Source organism: Pseudochaenichthys georgianus, chromosome 13, assembly GCF_902827115.2.
Source record: "Pseudochaenichthys georgianus chromosome 13, fPseGeo1.2, whole genome shotgun sequence".
NCBI lineage: Eukaryota > Metazoa > Chordata > Actinopteri > Perciformes > Channichthyidae > Pseudochaenichthys > Pseudochaenichthys georgianus.
In genome coordinates, this window is record NC_047515.1 from 1,670,237 (window position 1) to 1,682,824 (window position 12,588).

Consider the following 12,588-nt stretch of genomic DNA (forward strand, 5'->3'; position numbering starts at 1 on the left):
ATGTACAGCTAGCTGCTTATGGGTATTGCAATGTGTGAAGGGTGCTACACCCTGGTCGTTTCACCATGGAGGAAAGCAGGAGAGAGTCGACTGGAGTTAAAGAGAGCGGGGCCAAGAAGTTATCCTTCTGGGCTGCGCTGCGTGCATGGCTTCCTTCTGCAGGTGACGGGGAGACGCGCTCTGACGGCGGTCTCGTTCAGGATCCGAAAATACAATTTAAATATTTTGCACACTTATTCCTAGTGTGCCACTGGTTACGGCCCTGTGTGCCAATGGTGGCACCCGTGCCAGGGGTTGCCGACCCCTGCTCTAGAATAACCTCCTGTTTTCTCTCGTCTTTTTACTTAATATGAATAACATGAAAATACAGGTGAACTGAGGGTTCAGTGTCTTCTTCAAGGACACTTCAACATGGAGGAGGCGGGTATCATACAGCAAACCTGTGATTAAGGGAAGACCTTCTCCACCCGAGCCGCAGCAGGCCCAATAAAAGATGAGTCAGACTGATCTGTGTGTGACTCACTGACAGTAAATGTGATTTTATGAGTCTGTTATGTAACTTTTTAGTATCGAAAACTTCATGTAAAACCCCATGACCAGTGGCGGCGCCAGGGTATGGCTGGGGTAGGCTACAGCCATACCAAGAAATGGCTTAGCCCTACCTTAGCCCGACCATGAAAAAGTATGTTAAAGTAAGCATGTTGAGAACACGGATTGCGAAAATCTACCGGTCGTGTCCACAACACACAAACTGATCCTGCTGTAACAACAAGTGCACGTTACTGACGCTGGTTGAGACCATTCGGGCTTATGCTAGAGGGGTGCAAGGAATAGTCTAAGTAGTGGGGGAGTTATATACACTAGAGGTGTGGACATTCTCTCGCGTTATAATATCAGCGCGGCCGCGGTCAGATCAAAAGGCCTCCGAATGCAATTTGAACAGACCTACAGCCAATCAGAGCAACGAAACGTTGGGTCTGCTGCGTCGTGCATTACTGATACGTCGATACGTCACGTTCACAGTGAAAAGTCCCCAAACTCGCGCCGAGTAAATTGCAGACAGACAGCAGAACTTCTAGGATTAATTGTATATTTCGGATGGATAGATTTGTTCTTAAACGCCCTCGCATTGAGGTACTCTCTCTCTCTCTCTCTCTCTCTCTCTCTCTCTCTCTCTCTCTCTCTATTCAATTCAAAGGGGCTTTATTGGCATGAAAGTTAAATTAAACAATGTTGCCAAAGCATCACAATACAAAATAATTAACAACATTAACATACATTTCAAATGTTTACATATTATTGATGATATATATATACAGTGATATAATTACATTTCAACAAATGTACTGTATTTCTACATTTATGTTCACTTACATTTATGTGTGTGTGTGTGTGTGTGTGTGTGTGTGTGTGTGTGTGTGTGTGTGTGTGTGTGTGTGTGTGTGTGTGTGTGTGTGTGTGTGTGTGTGTGTGTGTGTGTGTGTGTGTGTGTGTGTGTGTGTCATTCACTGTCCCTCAGGTTGTGGCATGTGTATACATGCCACAACCTGAGGGACAGTGAATGACAAGGCAGCAAGATGTGCCTTGTCTCCTTCTCCTAGACTCTCAAGACTCTCAGTCTTGAGAGTCCCTCTCTCTCTCTCTCTCCCTCTCTCTCCCCCTCTCTCTCTCTCTCTCTCAGTCTTCAGAGGTCATCAACCTCCTTGAAACCTGGGATCACAGAGTTCAACTTGTTCCAGTAAACGCTCCTTGCTTCGTTGAATGTTTGGCACTTCAGGAGGAAGTGCATCTCTGTCTCAGTCTCACCTGTCGTACAGTGACCACATGTTCTGTTCTTTTGGCTGCCAGGATCTTTTGAGTCTTCCTGTTTCCAGTCTGTGGTTGTGTTTACATTGTGTTATAATGCGTTTGACTGTGATTGGTGTTTGGAGAGTAGTGCTGCTGAGAGACGGGTCAGAGTGGCTCTGAGAGGGGGCAGCTCGCCTCAGCACCAGCTGACATAGGGGACTCTTCTCTGGGGTCAGCTCTTGGCTCTGAGAGGGGGCAGCTAGCCTCAGCACCAGCTGACATAGGGACTCTACTCTGGGGTCAGCTCTTGGCTTTGGAGGGCTTTGGAGTGGAGGGGGTCTCTGGGCTGGATCTAAGGTGGTTACAGAATGTCAGTGCTCTCTCTTGAGTGTTGATGATCAGTGGGTATCTGCCTGATTCTGCTCTGCATGCATGTGTTGGTGTTTTCCTCTGAACACGTCAGATGTATCTGCAGAACTCTGCATGCAAAGACTCTGCTGAATGTTTGTCCCAGCGGGTATAGCTCTGGTGACTGAGTGGACCCCATACTTCACTACCGTACAGCGCAACGGGCTGGATCACACTATCAAAGATTTTGAGCTAGATTTTAACTGGAATTTGGACATTATAAAATGTTCTCTTAATTGCATTTAGAGCTCTTCTGGCTTTTTCTTTGAGTGCATTCACTGCCATGTTGAAACTTCCCGATGCTGTTATGGTGAAACCGAGGTAGGTATAACTCATACTATGTTCGATGATATGATTATTTATGGTAAACTGGTATTTGTTCTCCGGATATCTGGGGCGTTTTTGGAAAACCATGACATTAGTTTTTTTCATATTGACTGCCAGGGCCCAGTTCTGGTCTACTATGTCCAGCTGCTGTTGGAGTCCTTGTTCAGTAGGAGACAGCAGAACAAGGTCATCAGCATAAAGCAGACACTTCACCTCTCTATCTAGGAGGGAGAGGCCAGGAGCAGCATATCTCTCTCTCTCTCTCTAGGAGGGAGAGGCCAGGAGCTGCACAGTGATCCAACTGAACAGCAAGTTCATTTATATATATATTAAATAAAGTGGGACTTAAATTGCAACCCTGACGAACGCCTCTTCTCTGGGTGAAGAATTCAGTTTGTTTGTCTCCAATTTTAACAGCACACTTATTCTCTAAATACATTGATTTAACCAGATCGTACATGTTGCCCCCTATACCACAATGTAGAAGTCTATAATAGAGCCCTTCGTGCCAAATAGAGTCGAAAGCTTTTTTGAAATCAATGAAACAAGTGAATATCTTATAGGGTTGTGCAATTAATCGTATTTTAATCGCGATTACGATTATGGCTTGCGACGATTATGAAAACAGCATAATTGACAAAATACGATTATTTTGCTGGGTGCGCTTTCGCCCCTCCCTAAAAGCCCACTCGGCCACGTGGGAGTGACATGTGTTGTGAGTGTTCAGCGCGAGCGAAGATGTCAGAACAAGAGCAGCAACTCGTTAAAAAGAAGGGTAAAACTATTTCCACTATTTGGAAGTACTTTGGCTTTCTGGAGTCCGACGTGGAGCAAAACAAAGTACAGTGCAGGATTTGTTACCAGGTTGTGTTGGCACCACACACTAACACAACCAATCTCTTTAATCATCTGAAAAACAACCACAACGTGCAATACGACCGGGCATTAATACAACAAAAAGCAGATGCCCGCTTGACTTCATCCACCACATCATCACAGTCATCGATTCAGGACGCATTGTACAGAGCAACGGCCTACGCGACGAGCTCGCAGAGACACAGACATATTACAGGTGCCATTACATTTCACATAGCTAAAGATATGTGTCCAGTTAGCACTGTTAGCAACCAGGGCTTTAAGCAACGTGTCAACATGTTGGACAAGCGTTACGCGATGCCGTCTCGGTATTATTTCAGCAGGTCGGCGCTGCCTGCACTATATGACAAAAGCCGTGGGGAAGTTGAGAGAGATGTGGCTTCAGCTGACTACTTTGCGACCACAACGGACCTATGGTCTAGCCCAGGGGTGCCCAACCAGTCGATCGCGAGATGTGTCCAAAAATAGAACAACAATATTCTGTTTTATCGTTAATGTCCTGTAACATAATCTTCCTGTGCCAGAATAATGCACTTGAACGCATCAAAGCTTTGTGATTGGCCGGCGTCACCCCATGTGTCGGGGCGTGGCTGAGGGTCATCAGTACAGGGGGCTTGTCACCTGCCTGCGCTCATCTCTGAAACCATACCATGTCAACAGGCCCTACCAGCATTTGCCATGGTGGCCTCAACATTTTTATTTGGTCTTAAATTGTAGTTCAACATTTATTTCCTGTTACTTCTGGACCATGACGGTTGGCCAGCCTTCAACGTTTAACTGAGTGGAATATGTTGAATATGTTTTACCAACATGTTGGCTATATGTTAAGGAGTTTTCAGCAGGTTGTGACAGTGCACTGCATCATATTTGATTTAATTTATTTTGGTCTAATATATTAATAATGTATGTTTAGTATGGTTTTGGAAGTGCGCTCCAACATATTTATTGATCTTGTTTATTGGTAAAATATTATTTGTTTTAAAGTTCAATAAATGGTCAATGAATAATCGTCAAAATAATCGTGATATCAATTATTGACCCAAATAATCGTGATTATGATTTTTGCCATAATCGCACAGCCCTAATATCTTACCATATTGTGTTTGCAGTGTGAGAAAAAGTTTTTAGAGAGTACTTGTCCATGGACAAGTGAGTTTGGAAATGTACTTGTCCGAATACATTTTTCACTTGTCCAGAATGGACAAAAATTGTGGCCACTGGAATCTTCTTCTTCGTCATCGTATTTTACATTTTCCCACGGTTTTTATGACACCGCTAACGTAAGTGAGAAGTGAGATTTTACTGCATCAGACATAGGGTTGGGTATCGTTTGGATTTTAACGATTCCGGTTCTGCTTTTCGATTCCGGTTATTTTCGGTTCCGGTTCTTTGAGAGGGTAAAAATAAGTCCCATGACAAACTGGGAGAAAAATATATTTATGAAAACATTAAGTCAAATCTGTATTCCTATTTACAAATCACATACTGTTTAATTTCTTACGGTTATTGAATACAATTATATAAAAATAATCTCTGCATTGTTTAGTTAGTTCTAAGTGGTGCAGTTTGAGAATGTACAATTGGCCCAGTCTCCTCTGATGTTACACTGCCTGTGAGACAGAGTCCAACCACACATGTCCAACACATAGGACATAACCTAATAATAATAATAATAATAATAATAATACATTATATTTATAGCCTATAGGCCTAGCGCTTTTCTACAACGCAAAGACGCTTGCACGCTTACACACGTCCTGCAATACACATGCTGCAGCTGCTCACTGTTTGTAAAAGTAAAGAAATAGTAATAATGTACTTTCTATACCCTGCTTCATAAACAATACTGACATCCTGCTCCTCCGAGTCTGGGGGTCCGGGGATGTGAGGACAGCGCGAGGACAGACAGGGAGGCTGCTTCACTTCATAAAGGAAATGGTGGTTAATATTAACAACACAGGAGTTAAAACGCTTAATAACCTTCATTACGTGTTAGAGAAAGAACATAAGAAAGTTTGACAAAGAGAGAGAGAGAGAGAGAGAGAGAGAGAGAGAGAGAGAGAGAGAGAGAGAGAGAGAGAGAGAGAGAGAGAGAGAGAGAGAGAGAGAGAGAGAGATGAGAGCGTAGAGAGAGAGAGAATACCTATAGATAGAGATAGACGTGACCCTCACCGAGCAATAGTCAGCTGACGCTGAGCCGCACCGAGCAGCGTCAGTGATACGGAGCATAGAGAGAGCTGCAGTCCGCGGGGCTCGGCCTCGCCTCCTGTCCTCACAACTCTTATTAATCCCGGTACCGGAACAATTGTTATTTGTTCCTACTCGGAACCGAGTGTTGCTTCCCAAGCCTGCCACTGTGCTTCACTTCCCGCCCCGCTCCGCCCCCGTCTAACTGTACAGAATGCGGCGAGATGCATTTCCTTAGGAATCGACAAGCAGAACCGAAACTAACACTTCTAAACGAACAATGGCGGACACGTACAATTTGCGAATGAGTTCTGCCTTTTGTAAACTGAATGTATCAATAATTTGTCAATAAATCAGGTTGAAAAACGTCACTTGTCCGCCGGACAAGTCAATTGAAAGATCTACTTGTCCGATATTGTAAATAACACGTCCCGGACGGTGGGACGTGTACTTTTTCGCACACTGGTTTGGTGTACATGTTTGTTAACTAAAGTGTGAAGGGTGTACACATGGTCGGTGGTGCGGTGTTTTGGAAGGAAGCCAATTCGATTTTTACTCAAGATGGATTGTTGGTTAAGGAAATGTTGTATTCTTTTATTTAGAATGCTACAGAACAATGTCCCAGACAGCCGCTGACACAGATGCCACGGTAGTTCTTAGGGTCTGATTGTCTCCACTCTTATGAATGGGGGAAATGAGCCCTTTGCACCAGATGAAAACATCCTGACTGCAATACGATACTGAACAGCTTGAACACTGTCCCTGCATCTCTGGGGTGCTGCATCTGAGCATTTCCTTTTGAATGTTGTCTGGGCCACACGCTTTCCTTGGCCGGAGAGATTGTGTCTGTGTGGTCAACTCTTCCCAAGTCATTGGGAAATCAAGGGGAAATCAAGGAAATCAAGGTTGTCTTTAATAGTTTCTTCTAATGTTTGGAGTTTCTCTTTTGTAATGCATTGATCTGAATTCATTAGATTTATTGGTATGTCTTTGAACAAACTTTCAAAATGTTCTCTCCAGATGTCACCGTTTGGATGGGTAATGCTTGTGGTTGTTTTGTGTTGAAGTTGTTCCACAGATCCCAGAATTGATTTTGATCAATGGCTTTCTCAATATCCTCAAGTTTCATGTGGGTATAATTTTGTTTTTTGTTCCTTATTGTACATTTATATTTGTTTAAAACGTCATCGTATCTAATGCGTAAGGCTGGGTTGTTTGGTTGCCGATGTTTTTCATTTGCTATTTTTCCCAGGTCTCTTCTGATGGTCTTGCATTCTTGGTCAAACCATTTGTCAGCGTTTTGCCTTTTAACAGGCTTCTGCTTTTGTTTGATAAGGTCAGCTTTAATAGCTGCCTTCAAATATCATATTGATATAATCAATGGCCATGTTTACACCATCTTTGGTGGGACCATATTGATTTTGGTCAAACAGTGACATGTCATTCAGATCAGATCAGGTGAGTTCAAGGCCATGGTGAATGTGTCTCCACTGTCTGGGCCCACCTGTAAGCAGGATGTCATGTGTACAGCTGTCTGGGCCCACCTGTAAGCAGGATGTCATGTGTACAGGTGACTGGGCCCACCTGTAAGCAGGATGTCATGTGTACAGCTGTCTGGGCCCACCTGTAAGCAGGATGTCATGTGTACAGCTTACTGGGTTCCCTTGTTGTGTCACTCATTGGACCTGAGAGTTTAAAGAACACATTGATTTGGTTGTGGTCTGAAAAGGGGGATTGCTGTCTGATAGTGGAGGGGTCCATGTCAGTGATTGCATAGTCTACTACACTAGACCCTAGAGCTGAGGAGTAAGTGAATCTCCCTAAAGAGTCCCCTCTTAACCGCCCGTTCACTATGTACAGGCCTAAGGCCCGACAGAGATGCACTATCTCTTTGCCATTCTGATTGATTTCAGAGTCAAGGCTGTTCCGATGGCTGACGGTTGGTGTGGTAAACAGGGGGGGTTCACCAAATACATGGTGGCTGCCCTGTGGGTCTATGACATCAGGTTCAATTCCTGTTCGTCCGTTCAGATCTCCAGTTAGAAGCACATTTCCCTGGGACCTGAAAATAGGCGATTTCTGAATGGAGAGTTTCAAAAATGTCTTCTTCAAAATAAGGAGAATCTACTGGGGGAATATAAATAGCACACACGTATAGATTCCTGTCAGTTATGCCCAGGGTTTGATCTAACCTTAGCCAAATGTGTGATTTACCTTGTTTTACTACTGAGATCTGACGGCAAAGATCTCCTTTATACCACACCAAGATCCCCCCCGATGTTCTGCCCTTGCGTATGTTTTTTGATTTTATAGAGGGCACCATGACTTCATTATAACCTGGAGGACAGTGAGTGAGCAGATCATTTTTACACCATGTTTCTGTTAATATAATTAGATCAACATCTTTGATAGATAGATTTGATAGATCTCTCTCTCTCTCTCTCTCTCTCTCTCTCTCTCTCTCTCTCTCTCTCTCTCTCTCTATTCTATGCCAACTTTTCTCTCTCTCTCTCTCTCTATTCTATGCCAACTTTTCTCTCCCTCTCTATTCTATGCCAACTTTTCTTGTTTCTGCCGCTGCGTAGCATGTTGTAACAACGTGGAATTAGCAGAATAGGCTATTGTATTGTTTAACTCACACCTGTTAGCTGATAAAAGGAGGCTAATAAAAGCCTCACACTTGACTTTTCACTGTCAAGGGGGGCGATATCGTGTATGTAATTACATTACAAATACTGACTTGTTGAGCCCCACCACTATATGGGTTAGCCCTACCATAGATTACCCAACAAAAATACTCTGGCGCCGCCACTGCCCATGACTCTCTCAATATTTGAATTCAGGAGTCAATATTTAATATGCGGCAATTCCTTAAAAAGTGTGTCTATAATGATTGAATACAGTGTTAGTGTTATATTGCTGTCAGGACTCAAAAGAAGGCACGTGGTTATCAGAAGTGATCTGGTTCGATTGTATTTCTAAAGGTTTAACAGGTCGGAAATAAAATATAAATTCTTCCTTAATGTTGCAAAGGATGAACAGACCAAAAATGAGCACTGTTAGTTGACTACTTGATCATTTATGGAAAAGTCATTTAAACACCACTTATATAGGAATGATGCTGTCACTGCAGTATGGTAGTGAAAGTAGCATAACCACTTTAAACATACACTAATGCTTAACTTTTTATATTTTAAAGTCCAGCCATTTTCTCAATTATTTACTCAAGTAAAAAAAACGTGGGCAGTGTATTATTTTATATTATATAATTGGAGTAATAACACTATTCATTATGTCAAAAGTCACGTGAGTGAGTCACGTGACTTTTGGCAGTAATATTCCGCCGTGAGAAGAAAAAGTTTTGTAGTTGTAAAAACAAGTTTTGTTTTTACAACCTATGCTGAATTTGTCTCTGAAACATGATTTATTAGAAAAATGTTATGTGTTTGTTTGATAGATACGTTTTTTCTTTGCAAAACTAAATGCATTAGTTTGTAGATGGTGTTTTGTATTTGCAGACCACATTGTGTGTGTTAGTGAATCATGAGGCATTTGTAAAACCCGTTTAGTTTGTTTGTGGAGTTATGGCAGGAAATTAGCTCCATATAAACTAGCTGGATCTTTACCAGCTTTGAGAACACTTTAATGATCAATCAATCATTAGAAAACATATCATATATTATTCTGAAATGGACCAATCTGCACAATGACTATTTTTAGCTACTTTTACTTTTTTAAGTAGGCTACAAGAGCGGAGTACTTCTCCCACCTGTGGTTACATGTAGGCTACCCCCAGCAGAGAATGAATACAGGTTTAACTGTGGACTTTTCTTTACCACTGGTCGCTTCCACTTGACCCCGGCCTGCAGCTCCAGCTCTCCCAGAGGGAACTGGTAGTCCACGAACAGCCCGTCCCGGCCGAGCTTCACGTCCTCATTATCCACGTGAAGGTCCCCGGTCAGGAGGTCCGCCAGCCAGCGGCGGGACTGAGAGCCCAGCAGCTCGTCGGAGTACACCGAGTCCGAGTCATCCTCCAGGGAGGGCAGGGAGGATTCGGACGACACACTCAGTGACTTTATCATGTCGAAAACACTGCGTGCTCTGAACACTGCTCCAAAGAGAATGCTACTTCTGTCTGTCACTCAGAGCAGACCTGCACAGAGCCCCGCCCCGTGGGAGAGGCGCAGGTACATACTACATGCTAAGCCCTATGATGCTAACGGATAGCTGCTGACTGTGTGTTCAGTGAGTGAAGCTAACCTGAGCTCAGGTGAGGGTGCTGCTATCACTGCTGCAGGGCTTTCTCTGACAGGCACTTCCAAAAAAAAATGTGTGGTTTAGTTCAAGTGTAGTTTCCAATAATAGTTTACAGTTGTGTACCTAAGTAGATACTCAGCACTTGGTACTACTACTCAAGTATTTTGAGAGACTTGTACTTTACAATTTTGTTGTAATTCTACCATACTACAATTCAGACAGAGGTTAATCGTTTACTATTATTCCACTATATTTATTTAATACCTTTAGATACTTTACATATTTGGATTAATGATGTGAAATCAAATCAAGTGTTAAATCAGACTTTAGTTCCACCTGGAGTAAATCCACAAGCTACCCTGCAGTATACAAAGTCATTCAGACTAGCTGCAGCTTCACCAGCTTTGAGAACACTTTAATGATCAATCATTATAAAAAAAAACCTTATATATATTATTCTGAAATGGACCAATCTGCACACCGACTACTTTAAGTATATTTTGATGCTTAAACTTCTGTACTTTTACTTGAGTGACATTTTGAATGCAGGATTTACAGTAAGGCCAAAATATTAAATTACAGTTTGAGGTAATTTTACTCAAAATGTCCATTCTAAGTTTCAACTAATATAGTATGACATAATATTTAAATGAGCCCAGAAGTATTTTCTTTTAATATTTAAATTAGCCCCACTTTTAGCTCTGCGGCATTACAGCTCTGAACACATCAATAATGTATGATTCTTAAATGAGCCATTCTGTATGACAAATACCGGTGCATTTTGGTACTTATTTTGATGGTGATACTAATGTGCTTTTACTTGGGGTATATTGAGGTATTTATTAATGCTTGTACATGTGTACTATTAAGTAAGATTCAAAGGCTTTAACTTGTACCAGAATGCTCTAGGTAAAGTGCATTTGCTAATGCTACTTTTACTTGTGTAAAGACAAAGCCAGATAAGATAAATATTGTTTCGTTATCTTTTAATGTCAAGTTCACCTTGATGAGACTTCATATTAGATGCATTTAATAAAGCTTTAAATACCTAAAACATACAACAGGGGCAGTGGTGGAAAATAACCAAGTGCGTTACTCAAGAAATGAAGTTTAATTGGCTGTAGGTCTATTCATATGATTTTCACAAATAGAATAAAGGTTTCACAAATCTCACACTGTGTTATAAAGAATCTTTAGACTCTCTGGGATAATCCAGTCCAAATAAATCGGCTATGCAGCGATTTAAGAGGTTCAAACACGGAGGATTGTTCGCTCAGCGCTGTAAATTAAATGTCCCTTAACTTTCCCCTTAACTGCCGAATCGGATGGTCTGAATCGGAAGCCAACTTCAGCATCGTGAAGCAGCGGCAGTTGCACTCCCACTCGCAGCCATGCTTCTCGTGCTCTGGCAGCTAGCGCGTGCACGAGAGAGGGGAGGCACTTATGGCGCGTTTCCACTGCAGGCCTCGCTCGGTTTGGTTAGGCCTTATTAGGCCCGACTCACTTTAATGCTGCGCTTCCATTACAGTTTAGGAACTGGGGTAGTTACTATAGTAACGCAGTGTAGGCGGAGCAGTGACGTCATCTTCAATGAGAGCCCCAGAAAAACAACACAGCCGTTAGCTGTTAGCACTCAGAGCTCACAGCTCTTCAGATCTGTTCAGAAACTAGACAGAAGTTAAACAAGTGCAAACCACAGACTGCCTGTGTCATGGCGAATACAGTCGCTGGTTTATTTATGTCTGTATAGGCCGTTGTTGTGAGTGTGGACGGTCGGAGCATATATAACGTTAGCTTAGCCAAGCTCCATTTAGAAAACACGCATTTTAAAAGGGTTTTTCGCCTGCCGTCTGTCTGCAGACTTGTCAAAGCATTAATTCATGGTTTTTACTAACCGGTATCAGTAGGTTGTTACTTTGGCATCATTTTGAAACGTGTATTACAATTAAATCACGGTCAAATATGTTCATCTTGTTGTAGTTGTAGCCCCCTTGCCAGCGATTCTCTCTCTAGTTTAGCATACTCAGCCCAACTCAGCCTGGTTGTTCCTGGCCCTAGAACCACGATTTAGTTGGGCCAGAAAAAAGGTGAAAAAGTAGCTCCGGGCCAAAACTAGGCCAAGTGGAAACGCAACCAAAAACGGGCCCCGCACAGCTCGGCACGCTTAAAGCGAGCTACCCGCTGCAGTGGAAACGCGCCATTAGAGCAGTGCTTCTCAAACTTTTTTCAGTAATGTACCCCCTTTGAAACATTTTCTCAGCCAAGTACCCCCTGACCGATCCCGAACATTTTTGATCGAAAAAGCCTATATAAATAATTACAATATAGTGATGTTCCCTCAGTGTGTGATGTATTAACTCCTTCGTGGTATGCATTACAACAAACTAAGGATATTTTCATTTTATGCATGAAAAAAAATAACATAACACTTTTATAAAACAGATTTTTCCAAGGAGTTTTTCAATTTAAGTCATATGTTATTGTGAAAAACTATAAAATACAATACACACATTTGACATGTTTATATGAGGACCCCCTTGGTGGTTCTAGGAATGTTTTATATAAAATTGTGTTTTTTAGTTTTAGTTCATGAAACGGAGGAATCGTAATGTTTTTAACGGCAGGGTATCGCGGTACCTTTCAAGTATCGGTACACCGTGCAACACTACTCCCTGATATGTTTTTGATAAAAATGGCTGTCAATTGTGCTGGGAACATTTCCATAGCCAGAAGTTAACAAGATGT

At 42.3% G+C, this 12,588-nt stretch overlaps 1 protein-coding gene across 1 annotated transcript in view; it reads right to left on the reverse strand.

Moving 5' to 3' along the window:
* The window catches only part of LOC117457504 (calpain-2 catalytic subunit-like), a 42,332-nt gene extending 32,645 nt beyond the window's left edge, over window positions 1-9,687 (reverse strand). Inside the window, exon 1 of the mRNA XM_071205264.1 lies at window positions 9,423-9,687. Coding sequence (XP_071061365.1) covers window positions 9,423-9,668 — 246 coding nt within the window. The 5' untranslated portion in view covers window positions 9,669-9,687. The remainder of the gene's footprint in view (window positions 1-9,422) is intronic.
* Window positions 9,688-12,588: the final 2,901 nt, after the last annotated feature.